This window comes from Trematomus bernacchii, unplaced genomic scaffold, assembly GCF_902827165.1.
Source record: "Trematomus bernacchii unplaced genomic scaffold, fTreBer1.1, whole genome shotgun sequence".
In the NCBI taxonomy this organism is placed as follows: Eukaryota; Metazoa; Chordata; class Actinopteri; order Perciformes; family Nototheniidae; genus Trematomus; species Trematomus bernacchii.
Window position 1 is genome coordinate 524,098 of NW_022987950.1, and position 22,446 is coordinate 546,543.

At 37.1% G+C, this 22,446-nt stretch overlaps 1 protein-coding gene across 1 annotated transcript; it reads right to left on the reverse strand.

Annotated features, from left to right (window-relative positions):
- On the reverse strand, nucleotides 1-9,153 carry LOC117470839 (lymphocyte antigen 75-like). The gene is made up of 6 exons (XM_034115722.1): nucleotides 9,068-9,153; nucleotides 8,565-8,734; nucleotides 7,208-7,397; nucleotides 2,601-2,969; nucleotides 2,411-2,508; nucleotides 1-1,426 (listed from the first exon to the last, which is right to left on the reverse strand). Exons 1-6 carry the CDS (start codon nucleotides 9,102-9,104, stop codon nucleotides 1,331-1,333), a joined length of 960 nt encoding a protein of 319 aa, XP_033971613.1. The 5' UTR covers nucleotides 9,105-9,153; the 3' UTR covers nucleotides 1-1,330.
- Nucleotides 9,154-22,446: the final 13,293 nt, after the last annotated feature.

The window sequence follows — 22,446 nt, forward strand, 5'->3', positions numbered from 1 at the left end:
TGAGAAATAATCACACTTTATTGGATATAGTTTATATTTCAGAAAGACATATTTAATTACATTTCATGACCATATGTGACAAAAAAACGTATATCCTCAATTTTAAGAAGCTGGAAGAAGCAAATATTTAGCATTTTTGCCTGAAAGATGCTATATTAACGTAAAAGATTATTATTATTGTTATTTATTTTTTATTGTTTATACAATGTATGAAGACTGGGGTAGTAAAACACAGTCAGAGACAATTAGAAAGACAAATCAAGACAATAGTACAGTTCAGTGTACAAAGGTCAGGTCAAAGAAAAGACAGACATTGTTAAGATCCTAGATTTGTATAGCAATCCCATTTGGCCCATTATTTATCCCTCTTCTCCTATTGGAGTCGGAGAGTGAAAGTCATGTTCTCCATAGAGCGGATATAATTGATTATGTTAATAAGGAGAGCAATATTACAAATATTATAATTACAAATATTAATTGCGGCCATAATAACCTTCAGATGGTATCACTTTTATCAAGGCATTTAGATATGTTACCAAGGTACAGTCATGTCAGATTTCAGGTGTAGAGCATTTTAGATTACATGGTCCACTTCTTTCAGAAAAGGCTTTACATGTGTACAGGCCCAGAAAACGTGTGCATGGTCTGCAAAAGCAGATCCAAACTCCCTCCAGCAAGGTAGCTGAGACCCAATAAATTTGGATTTTTGGTTGGTGGTAATAAAGAAACAGGTACGTTTTTTCCAGGAGTAGTCTCTCCAGAACAAGAGTTAGTGGAAGTGGCTTGGGTTTCCCATGAGTTTTGCCAATGTAAAATAATTGAGGAAAATTGCTTCAAGTTTCTATCACTAATAAGGTTACAACATAAGAATAGTCATACTTATTTTCCATAACTCCTTGAGATATTTATTATTATCATGTAATTATATTAAATCTATAAAATGTCAGAAAAGTAAAATGTATCCAATAGTCTGAGCAGTTACATTACGCCTTGTTTTCATCGACCAACTGACTAAGTTCCAAAGATTGGAAGTTTATGACTGTAAAGGACAAAGAAAAGACATACAATTCCTTATTTGAGGGAATTTAATTAAAGTTAGCCCCCCAGAAAAAATGTCAGACCAAGAATAAGACATACAATTGTTTTTCTACATTACTCATTTGAAGATATTCTGAGACAACTTCACAGCTCACCGTTGTTATTGGCAATAAGATTTCACTGGAGTTGCCTTCAGTTAAATCGTACATTATTTTACAAATTCTTGTCACATGTTATCTTCTCTAACCAAATGTAAGAAAAAAGCCATAAAAGCAGTGACAGCAGTTCTACTCTAAAGCTCATCCTCCTCGTGGAAAACGTTTCCATCCTGCTGTGTCCTCCACATCAGTTCGACGTTGAATCCCTTGTCCATTAGCTTCTTTTTGATCTGAGATACAAAACTCCTGATCATTATCACACAAATAGAGAAATGGCATCTTTATATGCCCCTTTCACACCAACGCGGTTCCAGGGCCGGTTCGGAACTTGAGCCTGATAAGCACCGGTGTTTCCTGTTCACACCGCAGCGGAGCAGGCTCTTTTCCCCGAAAACCGGTTCTTACCAAGCTCGAAAAAATAATCCGTCTTGAAGCAAGAACCGCATTACGTCAGAGGCGGGGGGCGGGATTAATCTGATCAACAACAACAAAATGCCGTAAATTCTGTTCAGCAACACACACAACTAAGAACCAGGATGGATGCCAGTAAATGTGGATCGCTGAAGAGACAAATTACCTCCTCTGGATTTGGTCAACGCAAGAGGTACAGAGGAAGATGGACGTCACAACGCGGTCTAAAGCTATTTTCCAGCAGCTGGAGCTGGCCACTGCTGGATACCACCGGACTCTGGAGCAAATAAGCAACAGGCTAAAAAAACTCAAGAAAGACTACCGGGATCGTTGTTGTTGTTGTCGATATGAGGGATTTCCGCACGGTTTGGCTTTATGAAGCAGGCACGTAAACGGTTACGTCATGACGCAAACGATGACGCAATGACGCAGCCCCACTCGGGCTCTGGGCGGTGTGAACAAAACGGGGGCTGAAAAGAAAAACCGGTTCCGAACCAGAAGAGCGCAATCACGGAGCTAGAACGGGAGCTGCATTGGTGTGAAAGGGGCAATAGTGTACTCATGTAGTATAACATACAACAAATATCCCTAAGATGGCGCCAACCTGTTGGGCTTTAGCAGGTCTTGCCATTCCCCTTACCTCTTCTTTAGTAAATGTTATGGCATTTGCAATATTACATTTCTCAGATTTGTAAATAGTATTTATACCTTTTCCTGTTTAAATTGGTGGCAGGTAGGTAACTTTGTGTTTATTTGAAAAGTTATCTGCTGGTTTTCGCATATAAGTAGAAAACATGCTTTACCTGCACAATGATTTCCTTCTGCACGGTCTTGTCCTTAAGATTTAGATTAGAGTTGTTCTCCACTCGCAGCTTTATTACTTGCTTTGAAATAGGCACATCTTTGAAAAAAATCAAAGAAATAGTTTCTTCTAAATCAGCAGACTCAGTTGTATCACTTGCTTTGTCGTGTGCTTTTGCGATTTTTACTTACGTTTGTAGCAGATGAATGGAATCTTGCTCTTACAGCTCTGGCTCACCCATATTCCACCCTTGTGAAGTGCAGCCACACAATTCTCAGAGTGAGGATGACTTCTAGCCCAGTATCTAAAGGAAGACTTAAATCCATCGGACCACTTCCAGGGGTCTCTGTAAAGGCTGACCCGGGCTGGTTCCCATGCAGGAACCCGCTCCTGTACAGATACAGGAGCTCGTATCTGGAACCTTGGGACTTCATAGGTCTTCTGGTTCTCTGTCATTTTTCTGATACTGGCCAGGTCTGTGTAGTGTGCTCTGCAGTAGCTCTGGGCCTCAGTCCAGTTCATGGAGATGATGTTGGTGAAGACAAATGTCACACTCGACCCTGAAAATGGACCAGAATAAAGTAGAGGCATTCTAACATACAGCCTGCCATCAATGCCACATCTGTGGTGTACATGTATGTTGTGTATTTCTTAACAGTCTCTCTAAATGAATACAAAAAAGAAATGTCTTCCACACTAATATTGGGCAAGAAACTTTGGAGTTTTGACTCATAATTAAACCTTGGGGCTCATAAGTGGAGGTAGAAGTATTCAGATCTTATAGAAGCCACATGTAAGGACTTTGTGCTTTATTTATAATATGTTTTATTTCTTACGTTTTATAGAGTGGTGTAGTGATGACGTATTTAGGCCAGAACCAGAAATTAGCATTGCAAGGGGCCCCTGGACAAAAAAGCAATGGGATTTCGCCATTGGAATTTGGTATATTGCAAAAATTAAGCTCTGTAGCCAACACACGTTTATGATACCTTACATGTTTTGTTCAGCTCAATAATCTCCACATAATAACACCACTTTGTGATTTTTGAAGAGCAAATAAAATTGGCAGAAATAAAAAGCTAACGTAAGGCTGTAAACAAACTACATTATGGACGCATCACTGTGTTTTACATTATGCATTTAGTAGTTTATTAAGTCACTTGTTAGAAACTCCCATGTTTATGACACATAGCTTCTGACATTCACGAGTGGAGTATTACTGTGTGTCATAGAACAAAACTTGAACATTTCATCAGCCTGTGATAACCACAGACCATATTTCAGGCTTTTAACCAGGAAATGCATTCAGGTAGTGGATTTATTTGTGGGCATCAAGTTGTTTCTGCCCTGTGTTAACCAGTTAAGCCTGTTTTTCAGGTCTCAGGCCTGTAAAGTAAATTAATAATCTATTTTCTCAAACAATGATAAACCTGTGAGTTGGATGTAGAAAAGTCAGAATCAATATAGAATTTATTTTATTTTAAGTAAATTCTGATTGAAAATGTAAATGATAGTGTCCGTCCAAAAAAAAAAACATTACTTATAGTGAAAACCACCCTTGAATGATGGGATCGGAGACTAAAAGCTTTAGGAATCCAAACTATAACATATAATAAGTACCCTGTATCAATATTTATGCAAAACAAGTTACATTTGACCTTTTTAGAGAGATTTAGAAAAAAAAAAACACTTCTGGGGTCATTTGGGTGCATTTTCCATATCTCTGGCCCCCCTCGGTCGATTTTGATGATTGACACCTCTTTTTAACCGTTCGAGCCAATAAAATAGAGGGGAAGTTCCTAAAATTCATCTAAACATTACCCATTGGTGAATGAGTGATGCGTAGCCAGAATGCCCAAAACCGGAAGCTGTCATACACTCTCGTAGCAGCTAATATGAAATCTCCGTTATTGACATAAATATGAAGATGGATTATCAGTAATAATTTCAAAGTGACACAGACACATTGGATTAACCTTCAGCAGCGTTGTATGCATTTTAATGCCATTGAACACAACTTTTGATCAGAAAACAGCAACGGTAAGACTTATTTTCTGTTTTGGTCCCGTAAAGCTACGTTGTGTGTTGTCTGGGTTTGCTACCCCTGCCGCGTGTTTTGGTCGCTCAGTGATGATACTTATACCCCTAGAATCTGTGGAATATCTTGTTTGTGCAGATCCGATAAGTAATAAGGTATCTCTACCGTGAGTTCTGTGCTAAGTGTGTTAGCATTTTTTCGCTCAGGGCTAATTCAGAGGGTTGGTATGACCCTTGTGTTTCGTTTAGCTAAAAATGGTTAATATTGTCTGATAGCTGAGTTTCTTCCCGTTAAGTGGGTATGACACATTCATAGTTTGTTAACCTGTTAAGCACCGAGCCTGCTTTTCATGTTTCAGGCTCGAAAATGACATTCCCAAAACAAATGATTACAACTTAACTTCTAAAAGGGTTATATGAATAATTTCTTTTATCAAAGCAAGGTTACATCTGTGAGTTGGATGTAGAAGTATCAGAATCAATATAAATGTTTTTTATTTTAAAGAAAATTCAGATTTTACATAGTAAAAAACTGTAAATTATAGTGTCCGTCCAAAAATTATTTTTTACAGATAGTGAAAACTACCCTTGGATGATGGGTTAGTAGACTAAAAGCTTTAGGAATCCAAAGTACAACATATAATAAGTACCCTGTATCAAGATTGATGCAAAACAAGTGAAATTTGACCTTTTTAGAGAGATTTAGCCAAAAAAACCCACTTCTGGGGTCATTTGGGTGGATTTGACCTATCTCTGGCCCCCCTTACTCGATTGGGATCGTTGACACACCTTTCTGACCGTTAGAGCCAATAGAATCGAAGGGGGAGGCCCACTCACACACTCATTGTAAAGAGAAAATGTGGGGGCTACGCGTCTAGAAATGAAACTATTTTTGCAGATTTTGTCCTTCTGGAGTTTGGAAATTAAAAAGCCGTTTTATTGCTTATGGATTATCAGAAATAATTTCAAAGAAGGCACAGATACATAGGATGAACCTATGGATTAACTGCAGTATCGTTTTTTTATCGTTTGAATGCCATTGAAGACCAGTTTTGACCAAGGTAAGCCATGTTAGCTTTCTAGCTACCTAGCTCCACATGTTATGATGTACGCTTTCGTTTATAGCGTCGCGAATGTTTATCACTGAGTGTTGAGGAGGGCACCCACAGATTCAGTGTCTCCAGGACACCAAAAACGAGTGGTTGGCTGTGCATCTAGGATAAGTAATAAGGGAGTTAGAGTGAGTTTAAGTGCCGTTTTAGGTAAATTTTTTCCGCTCGTGGGTAATTCAGAGGCTGAGTGCTAGCATTGTGGGGTTTTTTTGGAAAAAAAAATTAAAAAGATCAGTTAGCTGAGTTTCTTCCCGTTACATGGATATTAAATATTAACATTCCTTAGACGTTGTTCCCTGCAAATAACGTGTTTTTCCGCCCGGTACCGGGCGGGCCGTGCGTAACAGGTTAAATGTTAAGAAGCCCTGTTTCTTGCAAGATGTTGCGTTTTGCCCCCGGTATCGGGGGCATGGGGCTTAAGACCTTTGCACCTTTTTTCTTTTGGTGCCATTAGCCACAAGACACTCTGTTACAGGTAAATGCTACATTTAAATACTAATTAACTACGGATGTTTCAGCTGTTAAATTACATTAGCTTTACATAGTAGTGGAACTCAGTGGAATACAAGCAATCAAATTGTGAGAATTTGAGTGAAAAGGGAAATGTTAAACATCTGAAACCTGACATGGATATACAAGTAGAAACACTTTTTTAGAAAAAGGTTTGGAACCACTTGTTTGGTTAGAGTCCAACGCATTTTCTTTCTTAAGATTTTGATATGATTTTAAATGTAATATATTTATCTTAACACTAGAACCGCCAATGGGTAAATTTGACCCGCAGCTGTTTCTTGATTGTATGTAACTTCTTTTCAATAAAAATATTCAAGTCTCCCAGTCTGTGACTTTTCTGAAAGGTGTGTTATGTAGCTAGTGTTAATGTCGTTAACTAAAACTATGACGAAATATGTTCGTCAACGACCTTTTTTTCCATGACTAAAACGAGACGATGACGAGACGGCACCGACGGCAGTAAACAATAACTGTAACGAAATCAACATGCAATATCGTTGACGAAAAGTGATGAGACGAAAATGTATATATATATTATATATATATATATATATATATATATTTATATATATATACATATTTATATATATATATATATGTATATATTTATATATATATACATATTTATATATATATATATATATATATATATATATACATATTTATATATATATATATATATATACATTTATATATATATTACATATATATATATCTATCTATCTCTCTCCTCTTATATCTATCATATTATATCTCTCTCTCTATCTCTCTCTATCTCTCTCTTATATATATCTATCTCTATCTCTATATCTCTATCTATATCTCTATCTCCATATTTATATATATATATATATATACATTTATATATATATATATATACACATAGAGAGAGAGAGAGATACTTCACGCTATCTTCACACTAGATATCATATGAAAGCTGAGAGTCCACAGATTCTATTGGTATAAGTTTCATCACTGTGCGATCAAAACTCATTGTTAACCCTGTGTTCTAGTATGATAAATAAAAGAACATTGTACCTTGAAAATCAATGCTAATAGCGGGTGCATTTTACCCGTTGGCGGTTTTAGGTATACAGCGACCCCTGGCGGTTCTAGTGTTAAGTTAATAGTCTTACCACTGACGTCAAAGCAGATTGCATTGAAGTGTTCTTCACAACTACCAGCATCCCATAGTTCATCAACAGAGCTGTTCAGTGTGCAGTGTTCTCGTCGGTCAGAGTTGCTTGGTGCAAAATTGTTGAAGCCTGTGTTTGACAGTGACCAACTCCAGGTGTCCCGGTCATCGTACAGCCCTATCCAGGCTTTCTGAAAGCGATTTTAATTACAGTATTAACAATTACACTATAATGTAACTTTTAAAGCAGTTCAAGCAGATGTAAGTCTGTTAAATATTTGTCTAATCCTCTTAAACTTTATTACAGGATTTTACAATTGCTTTGCTTTACTTTCACAACCAATTTCAATTTGAAAAACTAACAGGACAGGTGCACATTTTTCCCATATGAATATTGAAACAGGTAAGAGTTCCACATTCCTTGTTCTGTGTAAAAGTTTATACAAAAGTTTATTTTAAGTACATTCAAGGCTTCATCTTCCATGAATATTTTCCATGCTTTCAGTCTTTCTTCAAAATTCCCTCCGTTTGTTATTGTTACTCTGCAGCTGAAAAAGTGTCTGATGAAACACAATAATGGAGTTTTATACTAAAACACTGGTACCACTTTACAATAAGTCTACCCTTATAAAGGATTCAAGGTTGTGAATTAGGTTGTAAATACTTTATTAATCATTAAGAACCATTTATAAACCAGTTCTAACATTACATTACATGTTACTTTTTAGACGCTTTTATCCAAAGCGACTTACATACTCAATACTGTGGGCAATCCCCACAGGAGCAATTTGGGGTGAAGTGTCTAAAAACGCACTAATCCACTGCGCCACACGCCTGCCTAACATAGTTTTCATACATCGACACAGGCTCACTACTTGGCAAGATGACTAAGCCTTATATTGGCTACTTAGCGAGAATCAACTCAGTGAGCAACAGATACCAAGGATGCTGGCTGATGAAGAAGACGAAGTAAGCTAGCCAATATCAGACTTAGCAGTACAGATAAATGTGGGCTCACTATTTGGCAAGCAACCGGTCACAGTTGCCCTGTTTATCTCATGTCTTATAAAAGCTTATTAATGATTTATAAAGTGTTCCCAACCTAATTAATAAATTAATTACAAACTATTCGTAAACCCTTTATAAGGGTAGTCTTATTGTAAAGTGGTACCAAAACACTTTATACTTTACTCTACTGCACTTGATGGGCATTTTTCAACTTTTTACACCACTACAGTTTAGTTGCAAGTTACTATGTAGGGTCACATTTTATAACGTTCAAACCTGTCACCAGCATAAAAGTTAGAAAATTGCTTTGAATTAAAACAAACAAGTAAACTCACTATCCATTTTCTTACCGATGTATTTGAACCGAAACTGTCGTTCAGGAGCTTCACAACCTCCATGCTGTGTACAGTGGCCAGGTCTGTGTATTTCTCTCTGCAGTAACTTTGTGCTTCGATCATGTTCTTCATTTCATCAACAAAATAGTGCTGACGGTCAACAAATGATGAGACAGCACTCAGCCCTGTAGAGACACAGATACACATTTATTCAGGCTATAATCTGACTAATTACATTTTAGTGTGCTAGGATGAAAAACATCCTAGCACACTGAAATGTAATTAGTCAGAAAATTTAAAACAGAAATCTTTACTTTTAACTGCAATTCATTTAGTTCTTTTTTAAGAGATCACCTTAAAAAACATTTGGACAAATGTACAGCCTACAATGCAATTAATCATTCTATTTATCAAGAATCCGAAATGTCCTCTATAATTAATATTTTCATGTGCCTCAGATTTTTGGAAAATAATCAATATATAAACAAAAAATATATCTCATAATTTGAAACACTTGCCTGCAGCAGCCATGATAAGCAGTAGAACTACGTCCATCTTAGTTTGCTCTGATTGTTTCAATGCGTGGCTTCGGATGACAACTGTTGTTATAGCTGAGTGTTACACATACATGGCTTGTATCACCTGGATTCATTTGTGACGTCATTCTTGTTTGCATATTAGGAAGATAATAAGCATATTTACCTGATGTAGCCCCGCCCATTGTCCAACCTCTGCACCTGTTTTAGTTTTTCCAGTTAAGCACTCAGAGCATTGTACACAATGAATTTTATTTCGGATCATTTACAGCTACACTAAACCCATGAAATGGTTTTACAGTAGCCCTTCGAATCAGTTACTGGGCGGAAGGTTGACATGAAAATAGCCCAAAATAGTATATAAGGACATTTTTGGAAAAAACTCTGCTATGTATAGTAACGTTAGCTATCTAGATAACAAGTAAACATTACCTATCAGGCTAACTAGCAAATGTTAACTGTTTAGCAAACTAGCTAACATTACCCATCTATCTAACAAACTGGCTAGCGAACATTAGCGATATATCTATCTATCTAACAAGCTAGAAAACGTTAGCTGTCTACTTAACCAGCTAATAATTGTTAGCTTAGCCATAGGGCAGGCGAAGCATAGGGCAAATAGTAATAGGAATACCAAATGAAGAGGATCACTTAAGTTCTAAAAATGCATCTCCTTGGGACCTTCAATATCTGAGGGAAATGTCAAGGGAATGTATCTTATTGTTCAAGACATTTCAGCCTGAACCACAAATGTAAACCCAATGCTGGCACTACAGTAAGCAGGGCCGGCCCTAGACATTTTGGTGCCCTAGGCGAGATTATGATTTGGTCTACTATTTTTGTGTTTTGCCTTATAAATTGTCATTTCCTTACAGTATAATCAAGTTTTACACATCCCAGAATCAGCACAACCTCAGCTAATGATATATGTCACTCATTAGAGACTTATATACACTATAATAGGGGATCTTTTATTTTTACTTATTTCATTAAAAATAACTGCTAACCATAACATTGAAAGAAACATTCAACACAGAAAATTGCACACATTTATTATCATTGTATCAGAACTTGTTAGAAGATTCTAACTTATTCTGTTCATTAGTTATGCCCATTCTTTTGGGCAGTGTCTGGGTGTTTTCTTTGCCAGGAATTGTCATTTGTTTGTGCTGTCAATTTTGAAGACTACACATGATATATATCATGGCAGTTCCTGTCCACAATCACACATGACATGCTGAGCAGATTCGTCTGAATTTTCATCGACATCGTCACCTTGAAAAATCAGCTCCAAAGCCTCAGCTGTAGTAAACTTCCTTGCCATACCTCAGTCTACTTTTAAGACACTAAAAGAACGTATTCCAACTTTTATTTTGTTTTCGCGCGTGGAATTATATCTGCTCTCGTTTCAGTACACATAACATCGGAACTGACAGGCAACCCTCTGAATCAGACTCTGATTGGCTGTGACTGCATCCACTCAGAGTGTCCGATTCAGAAACGTGACTCTTACACTCTTTACGTCACAAACAAAGATGGTGGATGAAAATAGACCTATAAAACAAACAGAAAACGATAAGTAATGCGCCAGAATCAAGTTGAGACTATCCGCATCTTTTAAAACTTTACGCACATCCGTTTCACCGAAATAAGTAAACGCCTCTCAATGAAAAACTTAATAGAGTTGTTTATTGCCGTTTCTGTAGTTTAAGAGGAAAAACACGACATGTCTCTGGCTGAAACAGCTGAGAAGTTATGATGCTTTGAACACAACTTGATATTTGGGATCGTATACGGCCCCGTGGGCCTCAGAGGGTTAAATTACCTTTAATGTAAAATAGCAGCAGGTAAAGCAGTGGTGGCAGTAATAGTCTATTCATAACAGAAGTGCGAATGTCACCAAAAAATACATAAAAGTCAAACAAATAAATAATATAATGCCAAAAATGATGCTATTAAGTAGTTTGAGTCACGCAGTTTACGGAAGCAAAAATTTGATTTACTTGTAGGGTCGAGTGGGGTAGGATGAGCCAGTGGGTGAGTTGACCTACCCCCTTTATATAGAGAACTGTGCACATTTGTTGTCATGTGACCATAAATTCAGGAAGCACACATCATTTCTATGGCAGATGGAAGTTAGCAAACTGCTATAATCTGGTCATCTTATCTCTTTGAGATTGATGTTCTTTTTGCACATGGTCCCTGACAACTAAAACAATAAACTAAACTATTTGGCTGCGTTGGAGAGGAGCACATGGTAAAGTGGTAAATAGTTTTTTTTTCACAATAAACCATGTTTTGCTCGTAAAAGTAAATGTTCAACATGTCAGGTATAATAACTGTTATGTAAAAGCAAATGTATCCAGGTCGGAAAATATGTATCATACATGTTGGTTATTTAGCAAGTATAAAACCATGTGAATCATTTATCTAAAGATTAGCATGAGTGATTAAATTAGAGAAGTTTTTATTACAAAAAAGTGGCTGTAAGGCAAAGTGAGCCAGATGCTTTGGGGTAAATTGAGCCAGTGGTTCAACTTAAACCCCCCAATGAGGCACTGAAGTTATGTTAAGTCTCTCTAGTTTAAAATGCTATTTCAATGTAGTTTTACACAACTGATTTGTTTTTAATGTTTTAAACATGCAGAAAAGCTATCGTGCCAGGAAAGTCCAAGAGAAAGATTGAGGAGATGGAGAGAGTAGCCACTGATGGCAAGGCTGGAAAATTCATCAGAGCAGTGGCAAAAGATAGAAATATTGACAGATCAACCCTGTGTAGAGACATACAAAGGAGGGAGAACAAGGAAGTGGAAACAGTAGGGTACAGAGGAACAGCCAAGAGGGTCTTCACACAGGAGAGAGAAGGAGTTGCAGACCAGATCAAAGAACTGGATGACCAGTTCCATGTCCTTACTCCAAAGACATGCTGTGGACTGGCCTTTGAATTAGCAGACAGAAACAACACCAAACAACTCAGGTTTACATTTCAAAAATTCATTTGGGAAATTGACCCCGCAATGGCTCAATTTACCCCTTGACGCGGATCAACTTTCCCCTTAGATGGGGCAAGTCGAGCCACATCATATTTTCATGACCATTTGTGATAGACTTTTTTCATTTTTATTGACAGAAGACATCCCATTGTTCCTTGCCTAGAGGACAACATAAGTAAAAACGGGCTCATCTTAACCCACTCTCTCCTACTTACATTTTAAAGGCATATGTTGTACTTTTTCCGCCTCTATATTTATTTTATAATTTCAGTTACATTGTACTTTGCATATTTAAATTATTAATTAATGAATAATGGTGTGTTATTATAGGTTAGGCTACCCAGCGGTGTATTCAGTCATTTAAAAAAACCTCTACCAAGTGCAACATAGAATGCATCAATCAACTAAAGACAAAATCAAATGTATGTATATATATATATTAAAACAAAACTGCAGGTTTCAATCTTTGACAGTTACCCTGACAACGCTTTCCCTTACGATGAGCTCCGCCCACTCACAAGTGACAGATGACTCATGGGGCATGTGAGGGGACATGATTGTAAAAAATAAAATACACTCAGAATTATTAAAGCCGAAGAACAGCATTTAAAAAATACTGCAGTGTGTTGTTTTATAACCATTGCTGGTTTTCTTATATTTGTATTTTCATGAATTAGTCTTTTACTTTAATTTTGAAGGCATTCATAAGATGCTTCTGTCACAAGAAAATAGTGTTTATCTTTTGATAACATTTTAAATTCACAACTATAAAATCTGCAAATTACGCCCATTTGCTGCGTTTTCTTTCAGAAATCCAAATTCCTAAAGATCAAAAAATCGAAATCTTCCATATTGATGATCTGATACACAGAATTAACCTATACAAACCCATTGAACCTTTTCTCATTCCCTGTTTTTTATAAGTTGAAATTAAATATTCATGTATTGATTTTGCTTTTACATGTTACCGTCTTGTTTGTCTGACTGTACATTTTTAGCGGCAATTTTTGTCATTCTGACAGGGAGGCAAACTGCAGTTATTACACTTAGCGTTTTGAAATATGTGTAACTGTTAATATAAAACCCACACTGCTCAAACTTCGTTACTTTTCCTAAAATTGGTATATTTATTTATTTTGGGGCGTGGGGAATGAAGAGAAACAAATATATGAGCATTTTATGAGCATGGGATTTTGACCCCTCATATAAACAAATGCATAATGCTGCGCTATACTTTGCGGCCACACGCCGTTGCCAAGCAACGCTTATTGTTTAGGTCCTTTGATAAGCAGGCAGTTATGTAATTAGCTATAACTAGCTAGATCTGATAGATTTGGACATAAACGCGAGTGAAGTATAACCGGACGCGAGAGAGAGATCAGAGATCAGATCAGCTGCTGCTGACGGAGAACACGCAGCTCTGCATGATCACAGCTCCGCCGCGGACCGTTGAGTGGAGCAAAATTAAATACACTAAGAGTTAGACCTAACACACGTAGCTAGTTTATCTAATCTGGAACAAGCTAAACTAGTTATAAATATATGTATTATTTACTGTCGGGTCACTTAGGCCTATTACAGGTTCAGCGACCTGCACGAGACTGACGGGCTGTCAGGAGAGGGAGAGGAAAAGAGAGCACCCCGTTTATTTTTCCCATTTTATTATCCAGAATTACTGTAAACCTTTGAATAAAGTGGTTAATCTACTATTAGTAGTTTGTTTAAATGCATTACTTATGTTGTTTTTTTCATTAACATAAAATAAATCTCACGTACCCCCTGCAGTACTCCAACGTACCCCGAGGGGTCCGCGTACCCCCATTTGAGAACCACTGGTTTAGGCTACCCAGCGGTGTATTCAGTCATTTAAAAAAAACTCTACCAAGTGCAACATAGAATGCATCAATCAACTAAAGACAAAATCAAATGTATGTATATATATATATTAAAACAAAACTGCAGGTTTCAATCTTTGACAGTTACCCTGACAACGCTTTCCCTTACGATGAGCTCCGCCCACTCACAAGTGACAGATGACTCATGGGGCATGTGAGGGGACATGATTGTAAAAAATAAAATACACTCAGAATTATTAAAGCCGAAGAACAGCATTTAAAAAATACTGCAGTGTGTTGTTTTATAACCATTGCTGGTTTTCTTATATTTGTATTTTCATGAATTAGTCTTTTACTTTAATTTTGAAGGCATTCATAAGATGCTTCTGTCACAAGAAAATAGTGTTTATCTTTTGATAACATTTTAAATTCACAACTATAAAATCTGCAAATTACGCCCATTTGCTGCGTTTTCTTTCAGAAATCCAAATTCCTAAAGATCAAAAATCGAAATCTTCCATATTGATGATCTGATACACAGAATTAACCTATACAAACCCATTGAACCTTTTCTCATTCCCTGTTTTTTATAAGTTGAAATTAAATATTCATGTATTGATTTTGCTTTTACATGTTACCGTCTTGTTTGTCTGACTGTACATTTTTAGCGGCAATTTCTGGTCTTGTGTATTATTAAGATCTTGTTATTTTTAAGACATGAAAGATCAAATATAAATCAGTTAATGATGAAATATCTCCCCTTCATCTTTGTTCAACAGTTTCTCGCTCACTCTCATTGATCCCCTTGATACTCTGTTGGAAAGATCGGAAAAAAAACATGAACAAAAATTGCAGTTTTTGAATTAACTCACGGGACTTCTCATGCTGTATTCTTTGATCACGTCTGACATAGGTAGAGACAGACTAACTTTTCTGTTAAAGTTTAGTAAGAACTCATGTTTTATTTCACCTTTCTGAAGGTTTTGTGAAACCACACAGAGTTTCAGCGCGGTGGCGTCTCTCCTTACAACACCGCAGACTTTGACAACGACGTCAACGCCTCAGTGTCCGAAACCAACATTAGAGGTACAGAGGGAGGGGGGGAATACATACGAATAGTTTTGTTTTCAAACACACACACAGCATACACAACAAAATGATTGTATCAGCCACTGGAATGAAAGAACAGACTGTTGCTTTCTAACCAAATGATATGCAAATATTAGTGACATGTGATCCTGCCATCAGATAGCCAGATACATTTCCCCACATCATTAACAGTTCAGCTACCTGCATCGTGTTTCCATGTTGTTGTGGAACATGTCCCCTTTCATTTTTGTTTATGTCAGCTTTTTCTTTACAATCTTTTTTTTGTTGACATACTAGTTTATATTGTATTTTTCATTTTCTGACATGTCAAGTTCTAAATGATAAGTGGCTTAAATAAAGCCCATGTTAATAATAATCATGTACACATTAATTAATCATGTAAATACCTGTTGCAACCAACCATGTCAGAATAATGGCCTTCCATCACTTTATGCTGGGAAAATGAGCTTTTGTGCATTAAACCACAGGTGATTGGGAACAAATAAGCAAAAACTAAAATAACTAACTTACTCAAACTATTGGAAAGAATACACATGGAAGATTATAATAAAATATGTTAAGACAACCCATATTCAAAATTAGAAGAAATAAAATGTAACCTCAAGATGCTGCTTAGAACATGTTTCCTGGTATAAAAAGACACTTGCACACACACACACACACACACACACACACACACACAGACACAGACACAGACACAGACACACACACACACACACACACACACACACACAACACACACACACACACACACACACACACACACCACACACACACACACACACACACACACACACACACACACACACACACACACACACACACACACACACTACACCACACACACACACACACTACACCACACACAGGAGAATGAAAGTTATGACCAGGATGTTTCTTTGCTTCCAAACCAAACTAAATGCAAATGTTAACAAATTTAAATCCATGGTCAGATAATGTGTTTTTAGGAAGTTTGATGAATATCAATACGTTTGTGTCAGGAAAGGGAAGTAAAAGCATCTTTGCACTCTTTGAACACTCAATGACAAGAGGGAAGAGATGGCAGCAACACACAACACTGAATAATGATCCAAACTTAACAAAGTGTTTTATATTAAAATTATAACTAAGGTCGGAAAAAAAACAACCTCCCCCCTCCCTCTGAAACTCACTCCTCAAACACATATGTGACTGCCCCAATGTCACCATGTTCAGATCAAAACTCAGAACTGCGTTTAATGCGTAATTAACGTTGTGTTTTATATATTTTAAGTATTTTGTTTTAACTATGTTTTTATGATTTTGTACTCTGCAGAGTGTCTTTGAGTTTCTAGAAAAGCGCTCTATAAATAAAATGTATTATTATTAAACAAATGCCTTCTTTTTTTAATTTTTCACCTTAAAAAAGGTTCAGCTTAGTTAAAAAGCAAAACAATACAAAGATTATGCAAAACTTTAGTATTTCCATCGTAACCATTGTTGTTTAAACTGAAAATACATTGCAGGTCTAATTTACCTGACCCTCCACATAGTCCTTCCTTTTTGCAGGTCTACCAGACCTTGAGGAGCCTGGCGCCTTATCAGTGCACGTCCTACAGATGTTACAAGCCTCTCCTATTCAAGAGGACACCGAAATCTTCAAGGAAGAATTCCATTTTCACTATCACTTCCTTTCTAACCCTATATGCATCTTTACCCACTAATAGACCAGAGGAGAGAGTTACCACTTGTTGTGCATGTGTGCATATAACTGTGTGTATTTGTATATGTATGTGCATGATGTAAAAAGTGTGTACTGTGTGTACTGTATGTACCTGTATAAAACGCATGTGTGTGTGTATGACAGAGTGGAAACTGAATTTCCCCCTCGGAGGATTAATATTACATTACATTACATTACATTACATTGCATTTAGCTGACGCTTTTATTCAAAGCGACTTACAATAAGTGCATTCGACCAGGAAGATACAAACTTGAAGAAAACAGAATCATATAAGTACATCAGGTTTCATAGAGCCAAAACATTTCAAGTGCTACTCAACTGGCTTTAGATAAGCGAGTCCTTTATTAGTATATAAGTGCTTTGTTAGTAATTCTATCGCTCGAAGTGGAGTCGAAAGAGATGTGTTTTTAGTCTGCGCCGGAAGATGTGTAAGCTTTCTGCTGTCCTGATGTCAATGGGGAGCTCATTCCACAATTCTGGAGCCAGGATAGCAAACCAACGTGTTTTTGCTGATGGGAACTTGGGTCCCCCTCGCAGTGAGGGTGCAGCGAGCCATTTGGCTGATGCAGAGCGAAGTGCACGTGCTGGGGTGTATGGTTTAACCATGTCCTGGATGTAGGAAGGGCCAGATCCATTCACAGCATGGTACGCAAGTATCATTGTTTTGAAGTGGATTCTAGCAGTTACCGGAAGCCAGTGAAGGGAGCGGAGGAGTGGTGTGGTGTGGGAAAATGTTGGAAGGTTGAAGACCAGATGAGCCGCTGCATTCTGGATGAGCTGCAGAGGTCGGATGGCACATGCAGGTAGACCAGCCAGGAGGGAGTTGCAGTAGTCTCGGCGTGAGATGATTAGAGCCTGGACCAGAACCTGCGTCGCTTCCTGGGTCAGGTGCGGACGTATCCTCCTGATGTTATAAAGAGTGTATCTGCAGCAGTGGGTTGGAGCAACGATGTTTGCAGTAATAAAGCTCCATCTTCTTCTTGTTCCACTCCCCCTCGAGTTATCTGCATTCTGAGACCGAAGTTGTGAAGGTTAAAACTGAAAGCAAGGGTTTTTGTTTCTTACTAAAGTGCCTTTTTCTTTTCACAAGTTTACTCATAAAAGTAAATGTTCAACATGTCAGGTATAATAACTGTTATGTAAAAGCAAATGTATCCAGGTCGGAAAATATGTATCATACATGTTGGTTATTTAGCAAGTATAAAACCATGTGAATCATTTATCTAAAGATTAGCATGAGTGATTAAATTAGAGAAGTTTTTATTACAAAAAAGTGGCTGTAAGGCAAAGTGAGCCAGATGCTTTGGGGTAAATTGAGACAGTGGTTCAACTTAAACCCCCCAATGAGGCACTGAAGTTATGTTAAGTCTCTCTAGTTTAAAATGCTATTTCAATGTAGTTTTACACAACTGATTTGTTTTTAATGTTTTAAACATGCAGAAAAGCTATCGTGCCAGGAAAGTCCAAGAGAAAGATTGAGGAGATGGAGAGAGTAGCCACTGATGGCAAGGCTGGAAAATTCATCAGAGCAGTGGCAAAAGATAGAAATATTGACAGGTCAACCCTGTGTAGAGACATACAAAGGAGGGAGAACAAGGAAGTGGAAACAGTAGGGTACAGAGGAACAGCCAAGAGGGTCTTCACACAGGAGAGAGAAGGAGTTGCAGACCAGATCAAAGAACTGGATGACCAGTTCCATGTCCTTACTCCAAAGACATGCTGTGGACTGGCCTTTGAATTAGCAGACAGAAACAACACCAAACAACTCAGGTTTACATTTCAAAAATTCATTTGGGAAATTGACCCCGCAATGGCTCAATTTACCCCTTGACGCGGATCAACTTTCCCCTTAGATGGGGCAAGTCGAGCCACATCATATTTTCATGACCATTTGTGATAGACTTTTTTCATTTTTATTGACAGAAGACATCCCATTGTTCCTTGCCTAGAGGACAACATAAGTAAAAACGGGCTCATCTTAACCCACTCTCTCCTACTTACATTTTAAAGGCATATGTTGTACTTTTTCCGCCTCTATATTTATTTTATAATTTCAGTTACATTGTACTTTGCATATTTAAATGATTAATTAATGAATAATGGTGTGTTATTATAGGTTAGGCTACCCAGCGGTGTATTCAGTCATTTAAAAAAAGTTTAGGCCAGTGGTTCTCAAACTGTTTTCAATAATGTACCCCCTTTGAAAAAAAAATTCAGCCAAGTACCCCCTGATCAGCGCAAAATCAATTTGTTAAGGAAAAAATGCCTATTTAAAGAGGTACAGTACAGTGCTGCACCATCGGTGTCTGATTTGTTAAAACAACAACATTGTAACTGAGAAACACTTAAATGCTACATTTCAAATGTTTACATTCTATCACTAAATTCATGGCAAACCAATTTCAACATCATGCAATAACACTGAGATGACATTAGTTGCATTGAACTGATCTTTTTAATAAGTTATACTTACAATTTAGTGAGAAACATGGGCTTGCGCTTCACTGAGGATTTTTGTCATTCTGACAGGGAGGCAAACTGCAGTTATTACACTTAGCGTTTTGAAATATGTGTAACTGTTAATATAAAACCCACACTGCTCAAACTTCGTTACTTTTCCTAAAATTGGTATATTTATTTATTTTGGGGCGTGGGGAATGAAGAGAAACAAATATATGAGCATTTTATGAGCATGGGATTTTGACCCCTCATATAAACAAATGCATAATGCTGCGCTATACTTTGCGGCCACACGCCGTTGCCAAGCAACGCTTATTGTTTAGGTCCTTTGATAAGCAGGCAGTTATGTAATTAGCTATAACTAGCTAGATCTGATAGATTTGGACATAAACGCGAGTGAAGTATAACCGGACGCGAGAGAGAGATCAGAGATCAGATCAGCTGCTGCTGACGGAGAACACGCAGCTCTGCATGATCACAGCTCCGCCGCGGACCGTTGAGTGGAGCAAAATTAAATACACTAAGAGTTAGACCTAACACACGTAGCTAGTTTATCTAATCTGGAACAAGCTAAACTAGTTATAAATATATGTATTATTTACTGTCGGGTCACTTAGGCCTATTACAGGTTCAGCGACCTGCACGAGACTGACGGGCTGTCAGGAGAGGGAGAGGAAAAGAGAGCACCCCGTTTATTTTTCCCATTTTATTATCCAGAATTACTGTAAACCTTTGAATAAAGTGGTTAATCTACTATTAGTAGTTTGTTTAAATGCATTACTTATGTTGTTTTTTTCATTAACATAAAATAAATCTCACGTACCCCCTGCAGTACTCCAACGTACCCCGAGGGGTCCGCGTACCCCCATTTGAGAACCACTGGTTTAGGCTACCCAGCGGTGTATTCAGTCATTTAAAAAAAACTCTACCAAGTGCAACATAGAATGCATCAATCAACTAAAGACAAAATCAAATGTATGTATATATATATATTAAAACAAAACTGCAGGTTTCAATCTTTGACAGTTACCCTGACAACGCTTTCCCTTACGATGAGCTCCGCCCACTCACAAGTGACATACGACTCATGGGGCATGTGAGGGGACATGATTGTAAAAAATAGCCGAAGAACAGCATTTAAAAAATACTGCAGTGTGTTGTTTTATAACCATTGCTGGTTTTCTTATATTTGTATTTTCATGAATTAGTCTTTTACTTTAATTTTGAAGGCATTCATAAGATGCTTCTGTCACAAGAAAATAGTGTTTATCTTTTGATAACATTTTAAATTCACAACTATAAAATCTGCAAATTACGCCCATTTGCTGCGTTTTCTTTCAGAAATCCAAATTCCTAAAGATCAAAAAATCGAAATCTTCCATATTGATGATCTGATACACAGAATTAACCTATACAAACCCATTGAACCTTTTCTCATTCCCTGTTTTTTATAAGTTGAAATTAAATATTCATGTATTGATTTTGCTTTTACATGTTACCGTCTTGTTTGTCTGACTGTACATTTTTAGCGGCAATTTCTGGTCTTGTGTATTATTAAGATCTTGTTATTTTTAAGACATGAAAGATCAAATATAAATCAGTTAATGATGAAATATCTCCCCTTCATCTTTGTTCAACAGTTTCTCGCTCACTCTCATTGATCCCCTTGATACTCTGTTGGAAAGATCGGAAAAAAAACATGAACAAAAATTGCAGTTTTTGAATTAACTCACGGGACTTCTCATGCTGTATTCTTTGATCACGTCTGACATAGGTAGAGACAGACTAACTTTTCTGTTAAAGTTTAGTAAGAACTCATGTTTTATTTCACCTTTCTGAAGGTTTTGTGAAACCACACAGAGTTTCAGCAGCGCGGTGGCGTCTCTCCTTACAACACCGCAGACTTTGACAACGACGTCAACGCCTCAGTGTCCGAAACCAACATTAGAGGTACAGAGGGAGGGGGGGAATACATACGAATAGTTTTGTTTTCAAACACACACACAGCATACACAACAAAATGATTGTATCAGCCACTGGAATGAAAGAACAGACTGTTGCTTTCTAACCAAATGATATGCAAATATTAGTGACATGTGATCCTGCCATCAGATAGCCAGATACATTTCCCCACATCATTAACAGTTCAGCTACCTGCATCGTGTTTCCATGTTGTTGTGGAACATGTCCCCTTTCATTTTTGTTTATGTCAGCTTTTTCTTTACAATCTTTTTTTTGTTGACATACTAGTTTATATTGTATTTTTCATTTTCTGACATGTCAAGTTCTAAATGATAAGTGGCTTAAATAAAGCCCATGTTAATAATAATCATGTACACATTAATTAATCATGTAAATACCTGTTGCAACCAACCATGTCAGAATAATGGCCTTCCATCACTTTATGCTGGGAAAATGAGCTTTTGTGCATTAAACCACAGGTGATTGGGAACAAATAAGCAAAAACTAAAATAACTAACTTACTCAAACTATTGGAAAGAATACACATGGAAGATTATAATAAAATATGTTAAGACAACCCATATTCAAAATTAGAAGAAATAAAATGTAACCTCAAGATGCTGCTTAGAACATGTTTCCTGGTATAAAAACACTTGCAGACACACACGCCTGCACGCACGCACGCACACAGATTACACAGTAAATCCATTTATCCCACTCGAGAATGAAAGTTATGACCAGGATGTTTCTTTGCTTCCAAACCAAACTAAATGCAAATGTTAACAAAGTTAAATCCATGGTCAGATAATGTGTTTTGAGGAAGTTTGATGAATATCAATACGTTTGTGTCAGGAAAGGGAAGTAAAAGCATCTTTGCACTCTTTGAACACTCAATGACAAGAGGGAAGAGATGGCAGCAACACACAACACTGAATAATGATCCAAACTTAACAAAGTGTTTTATATTAAAATTATAACTAAGGTCGGAAAAAAAACAACCTCCCCCCTCCCTCTGAAACTCACTCCTGCGACTGCCCCAATGTCACCATGTTCAAATCACTGATCAAAACTCAGAACTGCGTTTAATGCGTAATTAACGTTGTGTTTTATATATTTTAAGTATTTTGTTTTAACTATGTTTTTATGATTTTGTACTCTGCAGAGTGTCTTTGAGTTTCTAGAAAAGCGCTCTATAAATAAAATGTATTATTATTAAAGGTAGGGTATGTAAGTTTGAGAAACTGGCTCGAGATCGCTAGAATTTGAAAATACACAAC

Bases quoted from the DNA above. Each gene is read 5' to 3' on its own strand.
- LOC117470839 (XM_034115722.1), bottom strand. From the start codon at position 9,104: ATGGACGTAGTTCTACTGCTTATCATGGCTGCTGCAG. The intron at 8,735-9,067 runs GCAAGTGTTTCA...GTGTCTCTACAG, and splicing joins GCTTATCATGGCTGCTGCAG to GGCTGAGTGCTGTCTCATCA. The intron at 2,970-7,207 runs GTAAGACTATTA...GTCCATTTTCAG, and splicing joins AATCTGCTTTGACGTCAGTG to GGTCGAGTGTGACATTTGTC.